This window comes from Hypanus sabinus, chromosome 10, assembly GCF_030144855.1.
Source record: "Hypanus sabinus isolate sHypSab1 chromosome 10, sHypSab1.hap1, whole genome shotgun sequence".
In the NCBI taxonomy this organism is placed as follows: Eukaryota; Metazoa; Chordata; class Chondrichthyes; order Myliobatiformes; family Dasyatidae; genus Hypanus; species Hypanus sabinus.
This window is the reverse complement of record NC_082715.1, coordinates 38,745,946-38,767,296: the sequence shown is the minus strand read 5'-3', so window position 1 is coordinate 38,767,296 and position 21,351 is coordinate 38,745,946. Positions and strand designations below refer to the sequence as shown.

The 21,351-nt window shown below is 34.5% G+C and overlaps 1 protein-coding gene across 4 annotated transcripts in view; it reads left to right on the top strand.

Annotated features, from left to right (window-relative positions):
- hadhb (hydroxyacyl-CoA dehydrogenase trifunctional multienzyme complex subunit beta) overlaps positions 1–20,743 on the top strand; it is a 45,246-nt gene extending 24,503 nt beyond the window's left edge. For all 4 annotated transcript variants that reach the window (XM_059981698.1, XM_059981697.1, XM_059981699.1 and 1 more), the window contains exons 10-16: positions 1,816–1,937; positions 4,312–4,391; positions 4,491–4,538; positions 4,616–4,703; positions 18,011–18,085; positions 18,809–18,973; positions 20,385–20,743. In XM_059981698.1, the coding sequence (XP_059837681.1) occupies positions 1,816–1,937; positions 4,312–4,391; positions 4,491–4,538; positions 4,616–4,703; positions 18,011–18,085; positions 18,809–18,973; positions 20,385–20,423 (617 nt within the window). In that variant the 3' untranslated portion in view covers positions 20,424–20,743. The remainder of the gene's footprint in view (positions 1–1,815; positions 1,938–4,311; positions 4,392–4,490; positions 4,539–4,615; positions 4,704–18,010; positions 18,086–18,808; positions 18,974–20,384) is intronic.
- Positions 20,744–21,351: the final 608 nt, after the last annotated feature.

Genomic DNA, 21,351 nt, shown 5'->3' with positions numbered 1-21,351 from the left:
GTTGTTAAATTAGCTTGTCATAATGAGAATTTCATAGGTTCCTAAGGATGTTTTAGCCAGGGGGGGAGTTGATACTGGGGATAAGCTCCTGCTACCTATTAAATCTTTCAATGGCATGTGTCTCAAATAGCCTCTGACAACCAAGTCCAGCTGCTGTCCTCATGTGTAGCATAGCTACTAAGTCCAGCAGAATCATTTCTGCTGACAGGAGAAGGGGCAAAAGCTGGTTACTGGCACCTTAAAACCAGCTGTTTCAGGTAGATAGTGCTTGTCAGCTGTGGTTGCATCTCATCTACAGGAAAGAAAACTGATCTCAAACCTTCGATGCCTTGCACTTATGGGGAGGGCTTCAGGAATAAACCCCAAGGTAAAATCTAGAGCTGGGGTCCCTAAGGCAGTCTTGTGTTGAGTTCAACACTGATTGCAACTCCTGTGACACTACTGGTGCCAAATGAAAGAGGTCTGTAACTTCCCTTTGGATTTTTCAGCTGTGAGGAGAGTGGTAGCTTGCAAGATGGGCAACAGTTTACTTTCCATATTCTACTAACCCTGGCTTTTACTAACCAGTTATAGACAACTGGAGCGCAGCATCTATGGTCATCCTTGACCATGGAGGATCTCCTAGTGAATACAGGAAGAAAATAAGCCAAATAGGTGCCTGAAAGCAAATTCAAATAGCAATATTAATCAAAGATAAATGTTAAAAGTTTAGAATTAATGATGCTGTGTCTGAATGCTCACACCAGTCATGACATGGTACTTGAAATAATAGCACAAATAGAAGTAAACAGGTACAATCCAATTGCCATTATTGAAAAATACTAAACATTGTCTGTCCACATATAATCTCATGCTTTTCAATGTTGATGACTTTTATCAAGCATGCTAATTTTTTCTCCTATCTTAAGAAATATATTCTGTTTAGATTTAATATCGTGGTGTGATATTAAACCAAGTCACCTTCAAACTCGATGTAAAATTCTATTTTATTATGTCACTCTTCTCTAAAGGCAGTTTGCTCAATATATGGGAGGATTTGAAAACAGTAGTAAGGAAATCTTATTTCAATAGTACAGAGCCTTACTGAAACTATACCCAGACATTTGTATGCCTTTTTCCACTGTATCGCCATTGATCCTCAATCTTGCATAATAATCTTTAAAGTTAATCTGTTCATGCTTAAATGTATCTCAATGTTCTTACAACTGTTAAGTATTTACATTTTTTTTAATTTACAAATTTTGTGCTGACTTGTAAGTCTTAACCATTTTCCCCCTCACTCAGTGTGAGTTTGAAGCCACAACTATAAAATTTTATTGAGTTTACTGGTCAAATTTTAAAGCAGCAGAGGTTGGTAAGGGAATTTGACTTATTTTTATGATTGAAACTATCATGGATTTTTGAAGCATTCACCAAAGTAGAAGGAAAAAGGAAAACTCAAGAGTTATTAATTGTTCAGATAATGGGGTCACAAGTAAGAACAGTAAAATTTCAGTGTATTGCAGCTGGTCTCTATGCTCTCACCAATCTGATTTTGTTGCTCATTTGACTGGTTGTTTCACAACTGCGGGTCAAAGAATTTTTATTGGAGCAAATAAAGGAAATGAAATTCCAACAGACATTTTTCTAAGATAAATTGATGCATTCACTTAAAGATCTAATCTAAAACAAGAAAATGCTAAAAGTACTCTGCAGCTAAGGCAACATCTGTGGCAAAAGAAATATTAAGCAAATCAAATTACTGTCTGCTGTGGGGGGGAAAAAATTGTCTGGCTAGGCAACCTGAATTTATTTATTTATTTTGTGTTAAATCAGGCCATCACACCGTCACCAAAGATAATGGAATTAGACCATCCTCGATGGAACAGCTGGCTAAATTGAAGCCAGCCTTTATCAAACCACATGGAACCATTACTGCTGCCAATGCTTCTTTCCTGGTAATTGCTTATAAGGTTGAAGTATTATTAATTTGCAAAGATGGAAGAGGAATGCTAACACTTAAATAGTAATTTTTATTTGATTGACTCTTGCTAACTAGCGCACACACATTCATAAACAAAACAAAATGCTGGAGGAACTTTGCAGGCCAGGTCGTATCTATGGAAAAGAGTACAGTCAACATTTTGGGCCAAGACCCTTCATCAAAATCAGCATCTGCAGGTTTTCTCTTGTTTGTGATTGCACATACATTAATGTTGGTTTTCATAAAAAAAAACTCAGCTGTATTTTGTCTTTGATTATAGCAACTCATCACAAGGTCTTCATAGTGTCATAGTCATAGGCAGTTATTAACACAGATTAATGCTGTGCTAGGACATATTTGGAATTATCAAACAGTGCTTGGTCAATCCAGTAGGTCTTGAAGAAGTAAAGGATAATTTTGGGAGGTTAACATCTGAGGAAGGCATGTGCATCAGGAGGGGATGCTTCAAGATCTTTGACTGGCCTGAAAGATATTGCATACACTTGTAAGTTAAAGAAGGGCAAAGCCATTGAAAATGGAGAGAAGCATTTAAAATATGACTTCCTGTTGATCATCAGGCTATGAATAATGGGTGAATAGAACTTGGTTTATGTTGAATTCAGTTCATTTGCCTGTTCTTCTTGAATAAGGTCTTTGAATAGCCTGAAACTGTGTGATGGTATCTCTTATGACTCTTGAGCAAATTAGTGGGTTTATTGTTCATGATAATAAACAATAAAAGACAATATGGATCACCCTCTACTATTGCAAACTATAACAATAACTGAAAAATTAGTTAATCAACTTCAATCAATCTTACTCAATCAAAGGACAAAGAAAATTTAAAGAATAAAAAGGTAATGACCATGTGTCCAAAGCCATCTATTCAATCCATCAAGTTTATCATTGTTATATTTTGGACTACATTGGTTTGGATTTAGCTGGTTCCAGATAGAACCGCTGGCATTGTCCTGTTTAATTAGCAACAAGTCCAAGGACAGATATACTGACAAACTCTTCTGTGGATTCTTCATGGAAGCCAAATTCCTGTGAACTTTGAGTAGCTGGCAAAACTGGGAGTGAATCTTAGTTGCCAAAAGTTTTTGGGCAGTTTCCCCCAATGCATCACTGAAGGTCTGATTACTCCTTGAGGTCGCATTGCTCTCTGACAAACACAATTGCTACTGTCTCCTTTGTCACCAAAATCAAACACTTGTTTTCTTACTGATCGGGATAAGTCTGCTGTCTCTTATTCTCATACCCCATTTCAGAAAATGGCCAGCCTATCAATTTAGCCAGCTGCAAGGAAGGAAAAGGGAAGCATAACATCTTTGAGGTCTAGTCATTAAATTCATCAGGATCTCCACTTACCTGGGCTTGCCAGACTTCCTACTTTTTCTCTACCTCCCCATAAACAATGGATCTATATTGGTAAACACAAAGTACACTGCAGATGCTGGAGTCAAAGCAACATGTACAACAAGCTGGAGGAACTCAGTAGGTGGGGCAGTGTCCGTGGAAACGAGCAGTCAATGTTTCGGGCCGAGACCCTTTGTCTCTCTATATTGGTGTTGATTAGCTTTGAATTCTTTCCCTCTATATCCCAACCCCATCCAATATTCAAACCTTAGCTCTTTTCAGTTTCATGGTTCAAGACTTGATTAACAGATTTTTATAACATTTGTATCATCTCTCAACCTCTGAGAATTTGCCAATCCAAGTTTACTGATGAGGCTTCTCTACTTAATTCTAAATTTGTTATGTTTATTTAGCCATTGGGAATTCAAAAGCTCAAGTTAGTCAAGAATCAGAGATGTACTTGTTTAATTATTTTACTTGATATGGTTTTGAAAATGTATAAGAAATAAATACTGTTCCAAGATTTGGACATGTCCTTAGGGCTGATCTTACTATTAGGTTTAAATTCTGTCAAATAATAGCACCTGTAAACAATTGTTCCAGGAATAAGGAACTTCAGCAATAAGGTTAGAATGAAGAAGTTGGGGTTCTTGAAGCAAAAAAATTGAGACTTGTTGAGATGTACAAGATCATGACAGATTTAGTTTGGATTAAACAAAATAATTGTTTAAACCCCAAAGGGGATATATTTAAAATTACAGCATGAGATTCAAAGTTAACGAGATCAAACTCTTTTACTGAATAGAAATGATCTCTAAACATGATGGGAAAAGAACAATTTTGTTCCTTCCATGGGGAGTTTGAATGGATACTTGAGAGATTTTCAAGACCTTGAGAAAAGAATGGAAATATGTGAATGAGCTACTTGGATTCAGCATAGACTTCTTTTATTGTACTCTATAAGTCTTCTCTCATGGTCTTAATTTCAGACAGATGGTGCTTCTGCTGTGTTAATCATGTCTGAAGATAAAGCGCTGGCTATGGGCTACAAACCACTGGCTTATCTAAGGTGAAAATGTTATTCCTTTTCTACTTGAATGGTGGGGGAATCAATGTAGCAAGTTGATAATTGATGAAATAATACATAGCACTATTTTGTTTCATTCAGGGACTTTGTATATGTCTCACAGGATCCAAAAGACCAGTTGCTGCTTGGGTAATTATTATTATTTCCAACTACTTCATATTTTTTGGCTGTTTTCTTTCTATAATGCAATTTTCTTTTAATGCTAGGCCAACATATGCAACTCCTAAGGTTTTGGAGAAAGCTGGATTAACGCTTAATGATATTGATGTCTTTGAGTTCCATGAAGCTTTTGCAGTAAGTTCATTACTTCATTAAAGGAAACTGTGAAAATGTAATGTAGAGGAGTTTTGCAGTTTTAGTTATAGCTGATTGAAAAGTTTCTACCCAAAACTATTTTAATGCAAATCCAGTAGCCAGAATTCTTGTCAATAATTGCAGGTATTTTTTAAAAAGTATAATTAGGTTAGGGGTGAATTGATATAGAACCATAGAACATTACAGCACAGAAACATGCTTTTTGGCTCTTCTTGGCTGTGTCAAACCATTTTACTGTCAGTCCCACTGACCTGCACCTGGACCATATCCCTCCATACACCTCTCATCCTGTCCAAGTTTTTCTTAAATGTTAAAAGTGAGCATGCATTTACCACTTCATCTAGCAGCTCATTCCACACTCCCAACACTCTCTGCGTGAAGAAGCCCCCCTCATGTTCCCTTTAAACTTTTCCCCCATCACCCTTAACCCATGTCCTCTTTTTTTCTCTCCCCTAGCCTCAGTGAAAAAGCCTGCTTGCATTCACTCTATCTATACTCATCATAGTTTTATATACCTCTATCAAATCTCCCCTCATTCCTCTATGCTCCAGGGAATAAAGCCCTAACCTATTCAACCTTTCTCTGTAACTCAGTTTCTCAAGTCTCAGCAACATCCTTGTAAACCTTCTCTGTGCTCTTTCAACCTTATTAATATCCTTCCTGTAATTAGGTGACTGCACACATTGCTCCAAATTCGGCCTCACCAATGCCTTATACAACCTCACCATAACATTCCAACTCTTATATTCAATATTTTGATTTATAAAGGCCAGTGTACCAAAAGCTCTCTTTACGACCCTATCTACCTGTGACACCATTTCTAGGAAATTTTGTATCTGTATTCCCAGATCCCTCTGTTCTACTGCACTCCTCTTTGCCCTACCATTTAACTTTGTATGTTTTACCTTGGTTTGTCCTTCCAAGGTGCAATACCTCACACTTGTCTGTATTAAACTCCATCTGCCATCTTTCAGCCCATTTTTCTAGCTTGTTCAAATCCCTCTGCAAGCTTTGAAAACCTTCCTCACTGTCCACTACACCTCCAATCTTTGTGTCATCAGCAAATTTGCTGATCTAATTTACCACATCATTCAGATCATTGATATAGATGACAAATTACAATGGACCCAGGGACTAATCCCTGTGGCACACCACTAGTCACAGGCCTCCACTCAGAGGAGCAATCCTCTATTACCGCTTTCTGACTTCTCCCATTGAGCCAATGTCTAATCCAATTTAGTACCTCACCATGTATCTCTAGCAAAGGCCTTACTGAAGTCCATGTAGACAACATCCACTGCCTTTCCTCCATCCACTTTCATTGTAACCACCTCGAAAAACTCTAATAGATTTGTTAAACGTGACCTGCCACGCACAAAGCCATGTTGACTTTCCCTAATAAATCCCTGTCTATCCAAATACTTGTAGATCCTATCTCTTAGTAATCCTTCCAATAATTTTTCTTTCTAAATCTTTTTATTAGTATTAGTAATATGGACAGAATACAAATGATATATTGATAAAGAAATTACCAACATACACATTCCATTACATATGAAAAAAAACATACATAATAGTTACAATATATATGAGTTTACCAAGACCTAAGCCATAAGATATATGTATGGACATAGTAAATCTAAATATTTCATAATGTATAATATAAAGAAAACAGAAAAAGGAAAGAAAAAAAAACAAAAAAAAATTTTTATAATGCAAAACTAGCTAATCTAATAACTATAACTAATAAGTAATAAAAAAAAGAAACAAAAAAAAGAGAAGGAAGAAAAAAAAAAGGGGGGGCTGTTTATAATATCTCACAAAAATAAGTATTCATCAATGCCGTCACTTCCGGTCCTCTCAAAATACATAAGCTAAAAGCTGGGAAATCAAATGAACTTGGCACAGGGTCATATCACATCATATGAAAATGTTGAATAAATGGTCTCCATAACTTTTCAAATTTAATAGAAGTCTCAAAAGTACCACTTCTAATTTTTTCTAAATTTAAACATAACATAGTTTGAGAGAACCAATTAAATACAGTGGGAGGATCAATTTCTTTCCAATTCAACAATATAGATCTTCTAGCCATCGGAGTTAGAAATGCAATCATTCGACGGGCTGAAGAAGATAAATGCAGTGAGTCTAACATTGGTAAACCAAAAATTGCGGTAATAGGATGAGGTTGTAAATCGATATTCAAAACCACAGAAATAATATCAAAAATATCTTTCCAATATTTCTCCAAAAATGAACACGACCAAAACATATGAGTTAAAGACGCAATTTCAGAATGACATCTATCACAAATAGGACTTATATGAGAATAAAAACGAGCTAATTTATCCTTGGACATATGGGCCCTATGTACGACCTTAAATTGTATTAGTGAATGTTTGGCACATAACGATGATGTATTAACTAATTGAAGAATTCTATCCCAATTCTCACTAGAAATACTAAAACTAAGCTCTCTTTCCCAATCCTTTTTAGTCTTATAAAGAGGCTCTGAACGTATCTTCATAATTATATTATAAAGTTTTGAAATAAGCCCTTTTTGAAAAGGGTCTAATTCAAATAAACTCTCCAAAGTATCTGAAGGCACAAAATTTGGAAACGTAGAGAGTACAGAACTTAAAAAATGTCTAGTCTGTAAATATCTAAAAAAAATGAAATCTCGGCAAGTTATATTTGTTGGATAATTGCTCAAAAGACATGAAACAATTATCTAAAAATAAATCAGAAAATCTTAGTAATCCCTTAGTTTTCCAAGCCGAATAAGCTTGATCTATAATGGAAGGGTGAAAAAAACAATTAGATACAATAGGACTATTTAAAACGAATTGAGTCAACCCAAAAGATCTCCGAAATTGAAACCATATACGCAAAGTATGTTTAACTATCGGGTTGTCAATTCGTTTCGGCAATTTAGAAAGAGCGAAAGGGAGAGAAGTCCCTAAAATAGAACCCAGAGCATAAGCTGATACCGATTTAGTTTCTAAACTCACCCAACAAGGGCCAAAAGATCCACCCCCATCTTTCAACCAACATAACAAATATCTAATATTAACTGCCCAATAGTAAAATCTGAAATTAGGTAATGCTAACCCGCCTTCCCTTTTTGTCTTCTGTAAATATGTTTTACCTAACCTGGGATTTTTATTCTGCCATATATATGAAGAAATTTTAGAGTCAGCATTAGTAAAAAAAGATTTCGGGATAAAAATTGGTATCGCTTGAAAAATATATAAAAACTTAGGTAAAATAACCATCTTAATAGCATTAATCCGACCTATTAGGGATAAAGACAGAGGTGACCACCTAGTAAACAAACCTTTAATCTGATCAATTAAGGGTAAAAAATTAAATCTGAACAAATCTTTATGGTTTTTTGTGATTTTGATCCCTAAATAAGTAAAAAAGTCATTAACTAATTTAAAAGGTAAATTTCCATAAATTGGGACCCGTTTATTCAATGGAAACAATTCACTTTTATTAAGATTTAACTTATACCCAGAAAACTCACTAAATTGAGCCAATAATGATAAAACTGCTGGAATGGATTTCTCCGGGTTAGAAATGAATAGTAATAAATCATCTGCATACAAAGATAACTTATGAATATCTGTCCCACGATTAATACCCAAAATATCCTGTGATTGTCTGATGGCAATTGCCAAAGGTTCTAAGGCAATGTTAAATAGTAATGGACTAAGAGGACATCCCTGTCTAGTGCCCCGAAATAGGCGAAAAAAGGGAGATCTTTGATTATTGGTAAACACTGAGGCTACTGGAGTATGATAAATCAATTTAATCCATGATATAAATATCGGATTAAAATTAAACTTCTCCAACACATTAAATAAGTAAGGCCATTCAACTCTGTCAAATGCTTTCTCCGCATCTAATGAAATCACGCATTCTGAAGTATCATGTGAGGGAGTATAAACAATATTCAACAATCTCCTAATGTTAAAAAAAGAATAACGATTTTTAATAAAGCCAGTTTGATCATCTGAAATAATTTTGGGTAATACCTTCTCCAATCTAGATGCCAGTAACTTGGAAAAAATCTTGGAGTCTACATTCAATAAAGATATAGGTCTATAAGAAGCACAGTTAGTAGGGTCTTTATCTTTCTTCAATATTAAAGAAATGGAAGCTCTATAAAAAGATTGTGGCAAATTCCCTAATCTAATGGCTTCCTCAAAAACCTTACCTAACCAAGGGGAAAGAGTAGCGGAAAAAAATTTAAAAAATTCAACTGTATAACCATCTGGACCCGGTGCTTTCCCAGAATTCATTGAGGAAATAGCCCCTTTAATTTCTACATCCGTAATAGGAGTATCCAATATCAAAAGATCATCAGATGATAACCTTGGAAAATTTAATTTTCCAAGAAAATCAGACATGGTATTATAATCTTGAGGAAATTCAGATTGATACACGGAGGTATAGAAATCTTGAAATGCCTTATTTATCTCATCATGATTAACTGTCAGATTCCCATTCTGCTGACCAATCTTAGTGATTTGACGTTTAACCAAAGCATTCTTCAATTGACTAGCTAACAGATTACCAGATTTATCACTATGTATATAAAAATCAGATTTAGTTTTCATTAATTGATTTTCAATCGAGGATGTAAGTAATAAACTATGTTCCATTTGACGTTCAACCCTTTGTTTGTAAAGCTCCTTACTAGGAGCAATCGAATATTTCTTATCAATCTCTTTAATTTTATCAACCAATAAAAGAGTTTCCATCTTGATACATTTCCTCAAACCAACAGAATAAGAAATAATCTGTCCACGTATATAAGCTTTAAAAGTGTCCCAAAGTGTTCCGCAGGAAATATCATCTGTAGAATTAGTTGAGAAGAAGAAGTCGATCTGCTCCTCCATAAATTTTATAAGCTCAGAGTCTTGCAACAAGGTAGAGTCAAATCGCCATTGTCTAGCATTAGAAGCTGTGTCCGTAAATTTCATAGAAAGTAATAACGGAGCATGATCAGAGATAGCTATACTATCATAGTTACAACCGATTACCAATGGAATAAAACAAGAGTCTACAAAAAAATAATCAATTCTTGAATAAGAGTGATAAACATGTGAGAAAAAAGAAAACTCTTTGTCATTAGGATACCGGAATCTCCAAATATCAAAAACTCCATTGTCAGTCAAAAAAGAGTTAATACAAGTGGCCGACTTATTAGGTAAAGTCTGAATAGATAAAGATTTATCCATCAGAGGACTTAAACAACAATTAAAGTCACCACCCATTATTAACTTATATTCGTTTAGATTGGGTAAAGAAGTAAATAAAGACTTAAAAAAGTCAGGACAATCCACATTTGGAGCATAAACATTAACCAAAGCAACCTTTTTATTACAAAGTAAACCCGTAATTAACAAAAATCTGCCATTCGGATCCGAAAAAATATCATGTTGAACAAATGAAATAGAGGAGTCAATAAAAATTGAAACTCCTTTTACTTTAGCATTCGAATTTGCATGATACTGTTGACCCCGCCAAAATCTAAAAAAACGAAATTTGTCCTCCCTCCTCACATGAGTTTCTTGTACAAAAATGATATGAGCATTAAGTCTTTGGAATACTTTGAAAATCTTCTTTCGTTTAATTGGATGATTTAAACCATTAGTATTCCAAGACACAAAATTAATGGTCTGAGCCATAATTCTATAATCAACCCTTTGGTATAAAAAGGGTTAACCAACTTATAAACTCATGCACCCGGAAGAGGAACAAAAGTAGTGAGAAGACCCGGAAGTGACGACAACACAGACATATTTGAAGTTCAAAAACAGCCCAAATAAAAAAACTAACACAAACTGGTACAAAAAAAATAGAATTAGAAAACAGACCATCCCCCCACCCCCCGAGAAAAAGAGAAAAAGCCAAAATATGACTTAAAAAGAGAAAAAGTAAGACTAATCCTACCCCCATGTCAGCTGAAGAACACTCCATATAAAAAGGATATATATAAAAGAATCACCCCAACTTTAAAAATTAAAATCGCTATAATAAAAACCATATTTCTAAGTATAGTTAGTTGTAAAAAGAATAAAAATATAATCACTAAAAAAAAACTTATAAATCGGGTTCTGGCCCAGACAAAACAAAAAATATTTAAGCTAAGATAAGCGATGCATTGTACGGAAGAAACGCGAAAAATATAAACATAACGCCATCTTAAGCAAAACCAAAAATCTTTTCCAAAAAACCACCATCTTAATCAAGGAAAAATTCACCTTCAAAGAATTAAAAATATACCTTCGAAGGAACAAAGTTAATAGACAAATATGTAGTTAAATGATTAAAGTGTATAAGGCAAAACAATTAATATGACGCAAACACACTTTAACTTAAGTATAAAGTGTAGGATGAACCTACACCAATAACCAGATTTTAATTCTGGTTTAGGAGATCGAGAACCATCTTACATGATCAGAATCGTTCATTTATTAGAGACTGGTGTCTGTAGCAGTAGGGAAGTTCTCCTCCAGATATTTTCTCACTTCTGAAGTTGAAATGAAAACCTGTCGTGGAGCATTCGACGGAGATATTCGAAGCTTCGCAGGGTATAGAAGCGCAGGTTTCAGATTTTTCTCATAACATTCAGCCATCAACGGTTTAAAAAGAAGCCTTCTTTTTAAAAGGTCTGGACTAAAATCTTCGATCAGGCAGAAGCAAAAATCTTTGAATTTAATCATTCCTGCTCGACGAGAAGCTCTTATAAGTTGTTCTTTGTCATGTACATAATGGAACCGGACAATTACCACCGAAGGTTTGTCTGTAACACTCGGTGTTCGACGCCGAATTCTATGTGCCCGATCCAATAAAGTGGGGGGTTATTCGGGAAAATCATCGGAAACGCTTCTTTTAAAAGTTGAGCAAAATATTTCGAAGGGTCATCTTTTTCTATGCCGTCTGGAAGACCAAGTATACATAAGTTCTGTTTTCTGGACCGATTCTCAAAATCGTCACTCTTGGCTTTAAGGGCTTCCATCAGCTTAATGGTCGAAATTAAATCCTGTTGCAGTTTTCCAATAGTCAAATCTCGCTTCCGAGCATCTTCTTGCAGAGACGCAATAAGAGCTTGTTGCTGTTTAATTACTAAATCCGTCTTAACCATGTACTCTTGAAAAGCCTTTATATCTTCTTTAAAAAATTGTTGTAGTTCAGCAAATTTTTTATCCAAAACCTCCATAAACAATTCAAAAGTTAATTGAGTTTGTTGTGTTGGAGCCTGCTTTTTTCCGTTACCGTTCGGATTACGTCCGGGATCCCGTCCCTTAGACCTGAGAGACATTTCTGTTTGCATATCTTCAAAAGTTCACAACAAACTCTTGGCAGTAAATCCAAAAAAAAATGAATAAAGAAACTTTCGGTATAGGTAAAAATAAGCTGAATAAGGGTGATCAAAGGTTAAAAAAAGTAAAGGTTATGGAGCGAATCCAAAACAGTACTCACTCCATGAGCGTCTCCAGCTGAACCCAATAATTTACCTACTACAGATGTCAAATTTACTGGCCTATAATTTCCCGGATTACTTTTAGAGCCTTGTTTAAACAATGGAACAACATGAGCCATCCTCCATTTCATTTTTCAATCTTTTTATTGATTTTCAAATAAAGAATATACAGATCAGAGGAGGAGCTTAGCAAATAATATAAAAGACATATAAACAGCAATAAAAAAACAGAAAATATATTATGTCAAAATCAGGTAGGTAAAATATTACGCTGTTATATGTACAATGGTAAAAAAGAAACTACAATTCCGCATAGCAATCATTAAAAAAAAAATTGGAAATTTTATTTGATAAAGGAAAAAAAACCCACTAATTAACTAAGATGAAAGAAAAGAGAAAGGAAAAAGAAAGATTGGGCAGTCCATTTGAGGATAAAATTTAAAAAGCAGAGAGAGAGAGAGAGGAAAAAACACATCCTTCCAGTCATCTCCGAACCTTCATGGATAAGGATTTTCCGAAAAGAATAAAGAAAAATAAATAAATAAAAATAGATTAAATCGTGTGAAAATATTGAATAAAGGGTCGCCAGACTTGTTCAAAATTAAAGGTGTATCAAATGTCCAGCTTCTAATTTTCCCCAAGCTTAGACATGACATAATGGAGGAGAGCCAATAAAAAACAGTAGGTGGGTTAGATTCTTTCCAGTATGGCAAAATGGCTCTCCTAGCCAGTGAAGTTGAAAAGGCTAACATATGTTGAGCAGAAGCAGACACTTTGCTTGCTTCCTCTGGAATAATCCCAAAAATTGCTGTAAGAGAATTAGGTTGAACATCCACATCTATAACTTTAGATAATATTCCAAACACATCCCTCCAAAAATTGTTTAAGCTTACACATGACCAAAACATAGGAGTTACAGTAGCCAGTTCTGCGTTACATCTGTCACAAATAGGGCTTATATTAGGAAAAAATATGCCAATTTATCTTTGGACATATAGGCCCTGTGTACGATCTTAAACTGAATTAAGATATGGCATGAATTATATGGCAAGATAGATGAATTATTGACTAGATAATACATTTTATTCCATTGCTTGTCTGAAAGTTGTACTTCCCAGATGTGTTGAACCCTATCACTAGGTGACATGCGAGCATTCATTAACTGTTTATAAATGATAGCTATTAATCATTTTTGAAAAGGTTTAAGCTGAAAAATAGCATAAGCCAAATTTAAAGAGCAAGCCAAGGGGTAATTCAGTAAAAAATCACGTAAAAAATTCCTAACCTGTAAATATCTGAAAATATGTGTATTAGAGATATCATATTTATCCATTAACTGTGAAAAAGACATTAAACAGTCCTGTAAAAGCAAATCTAAAAATGTTTTTATACCCTTAATTTTCCATGTTAAAAAAGCCTTGTCCAAAGTTGATGATTTAAAAAATTAGAATAAATATTACTAGAAAGTAGAAAATCATTCAATTCAAAAAATCTACGAAACTGAAACCAAATTTTTAAAGTATGTTTAACAATAGGGTTGAGAGCTTGTCTACCTATTCAAGAGAGTGAAAATGGAAGAGGAGCTCCTAATAAAGAAGCTAATGAAAACCTCATGACTGAATTTTCCTCCAACTGTAACCATGAAGGGCTATCTTGGTCATCTATATCATAAGTCCAAAAAGTAATATAATGAATATTAATTGCCCAATAATAAAATCTAAAGTTTGTTAAGACCAGTCCTCCATTTTTTTTGGTTTTTGCAATAAAAGTTTATTCACTCTGGAGCTTTTGTTATTTCCAAACACAAGACAAAATCAGAGAATCTATTTTATCAAAAAATGTTTTTGGAACAAAAGAGGGAACTGCTTGAAATATATATAAAAATTTCGGTAGTATAACCATTTTTATAGCATTTATTCGACCTATCAATGACATCGACATAGGTGACCATTTAGAAAGCGCCTATTGAGTGTATTCAACTAAAGGGGAGAAATTATACCTGTATAGGTCTTTAAAATTTTTAGTAATTTTGATACTAAGGTGAGTGAAATGGTTTTTGGCAATATTAAAAGGTAGTTGATCATAATAATCAGAATAATTATTAATATGAAATAATTTAGTTTTATGTAAATTAAGTTTATATCCAGAAAAAATACCAAATTCCATAAATATAGATAACATAAAAGGAATAGATTTCCTAGAATTTGAAATGTAAACTAATAAATCATCTGTGTATAACGAAACCTTATGTAATTTATCCCCTCTCTTAATACCCTGCACAGAATTAGAATCCCTAAGAGCAATACCAAGTGGTTCTAAAGCCAAATTAAATAATAAAGGACTAAGGGGACAGCCCTGACAGGTACCTCTATATAATCTAAAATAAGGTGACTTTTGATTATTAGTTATAACAGCAGCTGCCGGGGCATGATAAATCAATTTAATCCAGGAAATAAATCCTGGACCAAAAGTAAACCTCTTTTAAACCTGAGATAGATAAGCCCATTCCACCCTATCAAAGGCTCTCTCATCCAAAAATACAATACATTCAGATTCTTTGGCTGAGGGGGAATAAATGAAATTTAACAATCTTCTAATATGAGTACCTATTTTTTATAAATCCTGTTTGATTGTTTGAGATAACATTAGGCAAGATATTCTCAAGCCTATTTGCTAGAATCTTAGAGAGGATTCTAAAATCTACATTCAATAAAGAAATGGGTCTATAGGATACACATTCCAGTGGGTCTTTTCCTTTTTTTGGAATCAGTGAAATTAGTGCCTCATAAAAAGTTTTAGGAAGATTCCCAGAGGATGTAGAAACAGTAAACATTTGATGAAGATGTGGTATAAGCATTTCATGAAAAGTCATGTAAAATTCTACCATATAACCATCAGGTTCTGGAGCTTTACCTAATTGTATAGAGGATATAGCCTTTGCTATCTCCTCTTGTTTAATAGGTGTATCTAATGTATCAACATCTTGAATCGAAATTTGAGGTATAGTTAACCTTTCCAAAAATCTATTCATAATAGTAGTGCTATCAGAGAATTCAGATTTATAAAGATTAGAAGTCCATAAATATCGTATTAATTTCATAAGGATCTAAAGTTTCTGTTCTATCTGGTTAACTAATTTTTAAAATCTGTCTTCTGACTTTCCCAGCCTTTAACTGACCCACTAAAGGCTTAGCAGATTTTTCCCCATGTATATAAAATAAACTTTTAGATTTAAAAATTTGCTGTTCAATGGGAAAGGTCAGAAGCAAATCATACTGTTTCTATATTTTTGGCCCTAAAACCCCTTTTGTACACTTTAATACTAATACTGACTCGATTGGAAGATATTTAATTGTTACTGGTTTATTATGTGAGCAAAAGGTAGCTCTGGTGTGTGTATACGCACCTAATGTAGATAATTCTGATTTTTTTAAGAAACTTTTTTCTGAGTTTCAGAATCTCAATGAATATAAGCTGATCATGAGTGGTGACTTTAATTGTTGTTTAAATCCAGCGATTGACAGTTCATCAACCAATCCGTCGCTTCCTAATAAAGCGGCAGCTTGTATTAACTCTTTTTTATTAGAAAATGGCCTTGTCGATATTTGGAGATATAAACACCCCAATGATAAAGATTTCTCTTTTTTCTCACACATCCATCGCAAGTATTCAAGAATTGATTACTTTTTTTTAGATACACATCTGTTAAACTCTGTTGTTGAATGTGTGTATGACATCATAGCACTCTCAGATCACGTGCCTTTGTTAACCCTTAAGCTTTCGAATAGATTTTTGAAAATGTCACAGTGGATCCTGTATTGTTACAGGATCCAGCTTTTGTTAATTTTATTAAGGAGCAAATTTCTATATTTTTTTGAATTTAACACAACTAAAGGAATGTCAAATTTGGTTATATGGGACAAGTTGAATTCTTTTCTTAGAGGACAGATAATCTCACGTTCAGCAGCTTTGAGAAAGAAAACTAAAGCGGAATTGTCAGTGCTTATAAATAAAATGAAACAGATAAAGCGTATTCAATTAAACCTACTGAAGACCTATATAAAGAAAGGGTCAAACTTCAATCACAGCTATCCTCCAATCTTCCTGCACCTCACCTGTAGATCCCGACATTTTAAATACAGTATATCTGCCAGGGCCCCCGCAACTTCAACACTAGTCTCCTTCAAGGTTCGAGGCAGTACCCTGCCAGGTCCTGGGAATTTATCTATTCTGATTTGCCTCAAGACAGCAAGATCCTGTTCAATCTGTATAGGTTCCATGCCCTTACCGCTTGTTTGCCTTATTTCCATTGACTCCATGCCAGTTTCCTTAGTAAATACAAAGCAAAAAACCCATATAAGATCTCCCCCATTTCTTTTGGTTCCATGCATAGCTGACCACTCTGATCTTCAAGAGGACCAATTTTATCCCTTACTATCCTTTTGCTCTTAATATACCTGTAGAAGCTCTTTCGATTATCCTTCACCTTGACTGCCAAAGGAACCTCATGTCTTCTTTTAGCCCTCCTGATTTCTTAAGTATTTTTTGCACTTTTTATCCTCCTCGAGTACCTTATTTGCTCCCTGTTTCCTATACATGTCGTACATCTCTCTCCTCTTCTTTATCAGAGTTCCAATATCCCGAGAGAACCAGGGTTCCTTATTCTTATTCACTTTGTCTTTAATCCTGACAGGAACATAAAAACTCTGCACTCTCAAAATTTCTGCCTTGAAGGCCTCCCACTTACCAATCACTTCCTTGCCAGAGAACAACCTGTCCCAATCTACGGTTTTTAGATCCTTTCTCATTTCATTACATTTGGCCTTTTTCCAGTTTAGAACCTCAACCCGAGGACCAGATCTATCTTTATCCATGATCAAGTTGAAACTAATGGCGTTTATGATCTCTGGAACCAAAGTGTTCCCATACACACACTTCCGTCACCTGCCCTAACTCATTTACTAATAGGAAATCTAATATTGTATCCTCTCTAGTTGGTACCTCCGTATATTGATTTAGAAAATTTTCCTGAACACATTTTACAAACTCTCACCTGTCTAGACCTTTAACAGTATGGGAGTCCCAATCAATATGTGGAAAATTAAAATCCCCTACTATCACAAGCGTATGTTTCCTGCAGTTATGTGCTATCTCTCTGTAGATTTGCTCCTCCAATTCCTGCTGACTATTGGGTGGTCTATAATACAACCCCATTAATGTGGTCATACCTTCCCTGTTTCTCAGCTCCACCCATATGGCCTCGGTAGACAAGCCTTCTAATCTATCCTGCTTGAGCACTGCTGTAACATTTTCCCTGACTAGCAATGCCACCACCCCCCCCCCCTTCATTCCTCTGCCTCTATTAAAAAAAACCTTCTGTTTTCTTTTAGATTGATTTCTCAACTAACCTCTCGTATAGCCAGCATTAAATAAAAACGTACATAGACGGTGTAAATAAGTAACAGCTTTTTTTTGTAAATACTTTGGGCTAGTAGGGTTTTACTGTAGTAGTAGATAGCAGGTCTGTCAGAATACTTAAAAATTCACTTGAATGATAATGGTAACGAGTTAATATTAATTTTCTTGCAAAGCTAGTAATTTTTTTGTTTTGAGAAAACTTCAGAAAATATAAATAATGGGTTGTACTTGTAATATTGCTGCAGAACTCCTCAGACAAGATATTATATCAATTGTCAGTACTCTACCAATGTAGTATCAAGACTGATTATAAATATTTGCCTAGCATTTTGTGTAATGTATAGTAATTGCCATTTTCTACTTAAAATAGGCACAGATCCTGTCTAATATGAAAGCTATGGATTCAGAATGGTTTGCAAAAACCTATATGGGCAGAAAAACTAAGGTATGTTTAAACTGAAATTATTTTTAGTTATGCAGATTGTAATGTAGTCTTTATTATTTAATTATTCTCAGGAACAGCTGGACCCTGAACTGAATAGCCTGCTAGGTAATTTAGATTTAGCCTCATTACAGAGTTGGTTAACTTTTGGCTGGACATTTGAGATTTCCACTTCAAATAGTGTTATGGATTTTGTTTTGTATACCTGTGGGACAGACAAAATTTTGGTTTAGTATCTTATTGCCCTTCTCCACAACATTCCATCAGTCCTACACAAGAGGGGTGAAGTGTTTCCAAATCTTGATACTTAAAAACTTGAAAGCACACCCTTTGTCCATGTGACCACAAAATTACAGATAAGTAGTAAGTGGTATTCAATTTGAATGTTGGAATCATTGTGGTCTATGTTACTTCCAGAATGTTATCAAAGTTTCACATTTTATTTGCATCAATTGCTGTTAAATATCTCCAAGTTTATTAGAATTGGGAATTCCCACCTGATGGTTTGATGCTTTGATGATAGGAAGCAGTGAAGTTAAATTATAAACCAAAATCAGGTGGAAATAGTAATTTTATTCTTTAAGATTTCATAAATCTTCAGCATTATGGAAAAACATAATGTTCACAGATGAAATACAATTATTGAACTATTATTAATACAATTATTGAATTATTTTTGTAGCTCTGATCTATAAAATCTTTGAAAATCTTCTGCAATCTAACTAGGTTGGTGTTCCTGAAATGGATAAGTTTAACTGTTGGGGTGGTTCATTATCCCTGGGACATCCGTTTGGTGCCACTGGTTGTCGCCTCATTACAACGGCTGCTCATAGACTGATTGCAGGAGGTGGACAATATGCACTTGTTGCTGCTTGTGCTGCTGGAGGACAGGTATCTCTTTTATTTGTTATGATACATTAAAGGATTACTGTTTGAGACAGTGCAGATTGCAGTATGGCAGTCCATTACTGAGGAAGCAGTTTCTACAATATCATTGTTAAATTCTTCCTAATTTTAGCTAACTAATTTTAGCGTACGCCTTATATCTTTCTAGCACAGTATTAAATGATGGCAACAGCTCCATGAGAACAGATTAGAATGGTAAACATGACTCTTTTTAATGTGAATTGCAGTTGAATTATGTGCTTGAAGCAATTGTTGGGAACCCTCAGGTTAGTTGGCACTGGATGGCAGGTTATTTACATGAAATGTTAATTAATTTTCTTTATAAATGCTACTGAACATTTATGTATTTCCAGCATTCTTTATCAAATTTCAGGCATTTGCATAATTCTGTTTTTTAAAAATTCTCTTATTTTATTCAGCCATATGTATACCACCAAATGAAACAATGTTCCTCTGGACCAAGGTGCACAACACACTATATATAACTCAAATACACGACACATAAAGTAATATTAGCACAAATAAATTAACAAATAATCAGGTGCATTTACGACACAAGCTAAAGCGTGAACAGTATAATACTACTGATGCTTCATGCGTGGTGAGACCTAAGTGATGGAAGGGAGTTCAGTCATCTTGAGGCCTGAGGAAGGTAGCTGTTTCCCATCCTAACAGTTCCTGATGGCATGCTACAGTACCTCTTGCCTGATGGTCGAAGGTCAAAGATTGTTGGTTCAATGGGAGGAATCACTGACGATTCTGTGTTGCACTCCTGATAAATAGAAAGGTGAAAGAAAGACCTCGATGATCCTCCCAGCAGGGAGGATCCCAGTAGGGATTTGTGGCCAGAAGTAACTTGCTGTAGGTGTTCTAATACCTTTTTACAAATACTAATATTTCACCACATAGTGCAAGGTAGGATGTTGGTCTCTATTAAAGTGTTTGAATTGTTTAATAGTCTTGAGATTGGAGCAGCTATGATACTGTTCTCTGCCTCCAAAAATGGCTTCTTTTAAGCTACATTTTCCTTTAGAGTTGGCATTTAAATAGACATCATATTTGGGAGAAGAGCTTTAAGTGTCTCTTCAAAGATTTAATTATTGCTTTTTCTTGAATGTTTTTCAACCGAGCATGAAACTTAGTTATTTCATTACTTTAAACCTGAGATGTTGTTTTACAAATAGAAGAGCAAAATAGTAAAAAATATTTGTATCCATTTTTCACTTAGCAATTTATTTGTTTTACTTAAACCTGGTAATAATATGAGTATCTAAATACACAACACTTCAGGGTTGTGATCAGTTACTTTGGAAACTAATTATTTTATTTTTCTTTGTCATATGTGTTCAGTACAAGGATTAGTTATTCCCTGTTAACTTGCATTTTCTCTTCTCAGGGTCATGGAATGATTGTTGAAACCTATCCCCAGAAATGAAATGTGCTTTCCTAATCAGCACCAATCCAGTGTAACTGAGAGTTAAATGAAGATCAGAAATATTCTGCTCATCTGAAAACACCATCCACATTTGACAATTAAAAAAAAATTAAACCATTAAATATGTATCTCAAATAAGGAGCTTTGGCCAGCTTTTAGTTTATGATTTTCTTAATGTACATTATAAGCCTAATTCTGCCTTCCAGCTAAGAATATAGTTTCTTAGTGATTTGTAAAAAGATTAAATAGGATATGCAGAAGAATGGAGATGCAGTAATATCAAATTGTGCCTTATTCATTAATAAACCATGTTTTGTGAATTATTTGATTTTCTTGAAATCACCTATGCGGGAGTATATAATTTATTTCTTTTAAATATATTATGACCACAGCACTGATGTGTCTTCTGCAAGAAAACCAATCCTTCATTACCAACAGGAGACTTTCTATTTCTGCCACTGAATGAATCAAAATTGTTGATTGTTATGTGAATGTTGAAGTAATGGTAATTTTCTGCAGTGTGAGTTGAATTTGCTATGTCCTGGTAAAACTGCTCAATCTTACTAACGCGACATTGTAGTCAATATGTCAAAAGCCTTTTGTTACATAGGCTTTGCACATATTGAGGAAAGAATCTGATCCATTGCACCTCTCAGTGCTCTCCGTTAACTTAAATGCACCAAAATTCTTCACCTTTATTTGGAAATTTTTGTACTTTGGTAAGAGCTAATCTAACAAGCTATTGGTGGTAATAATTTCTTTACCTTCCCTAAATATAGGTCAATATTATAAACCATCTCTAAAAATCTAAAATAGAACTTAGAAGTTTCTCGTGAACACCATTTGGAAATTGGTTAAAAGAAGTTGTATGATTTATTCAAAACTTTACTTTCCTATGTTGGGTAGTGAACAACTTTTGTAATGGGAT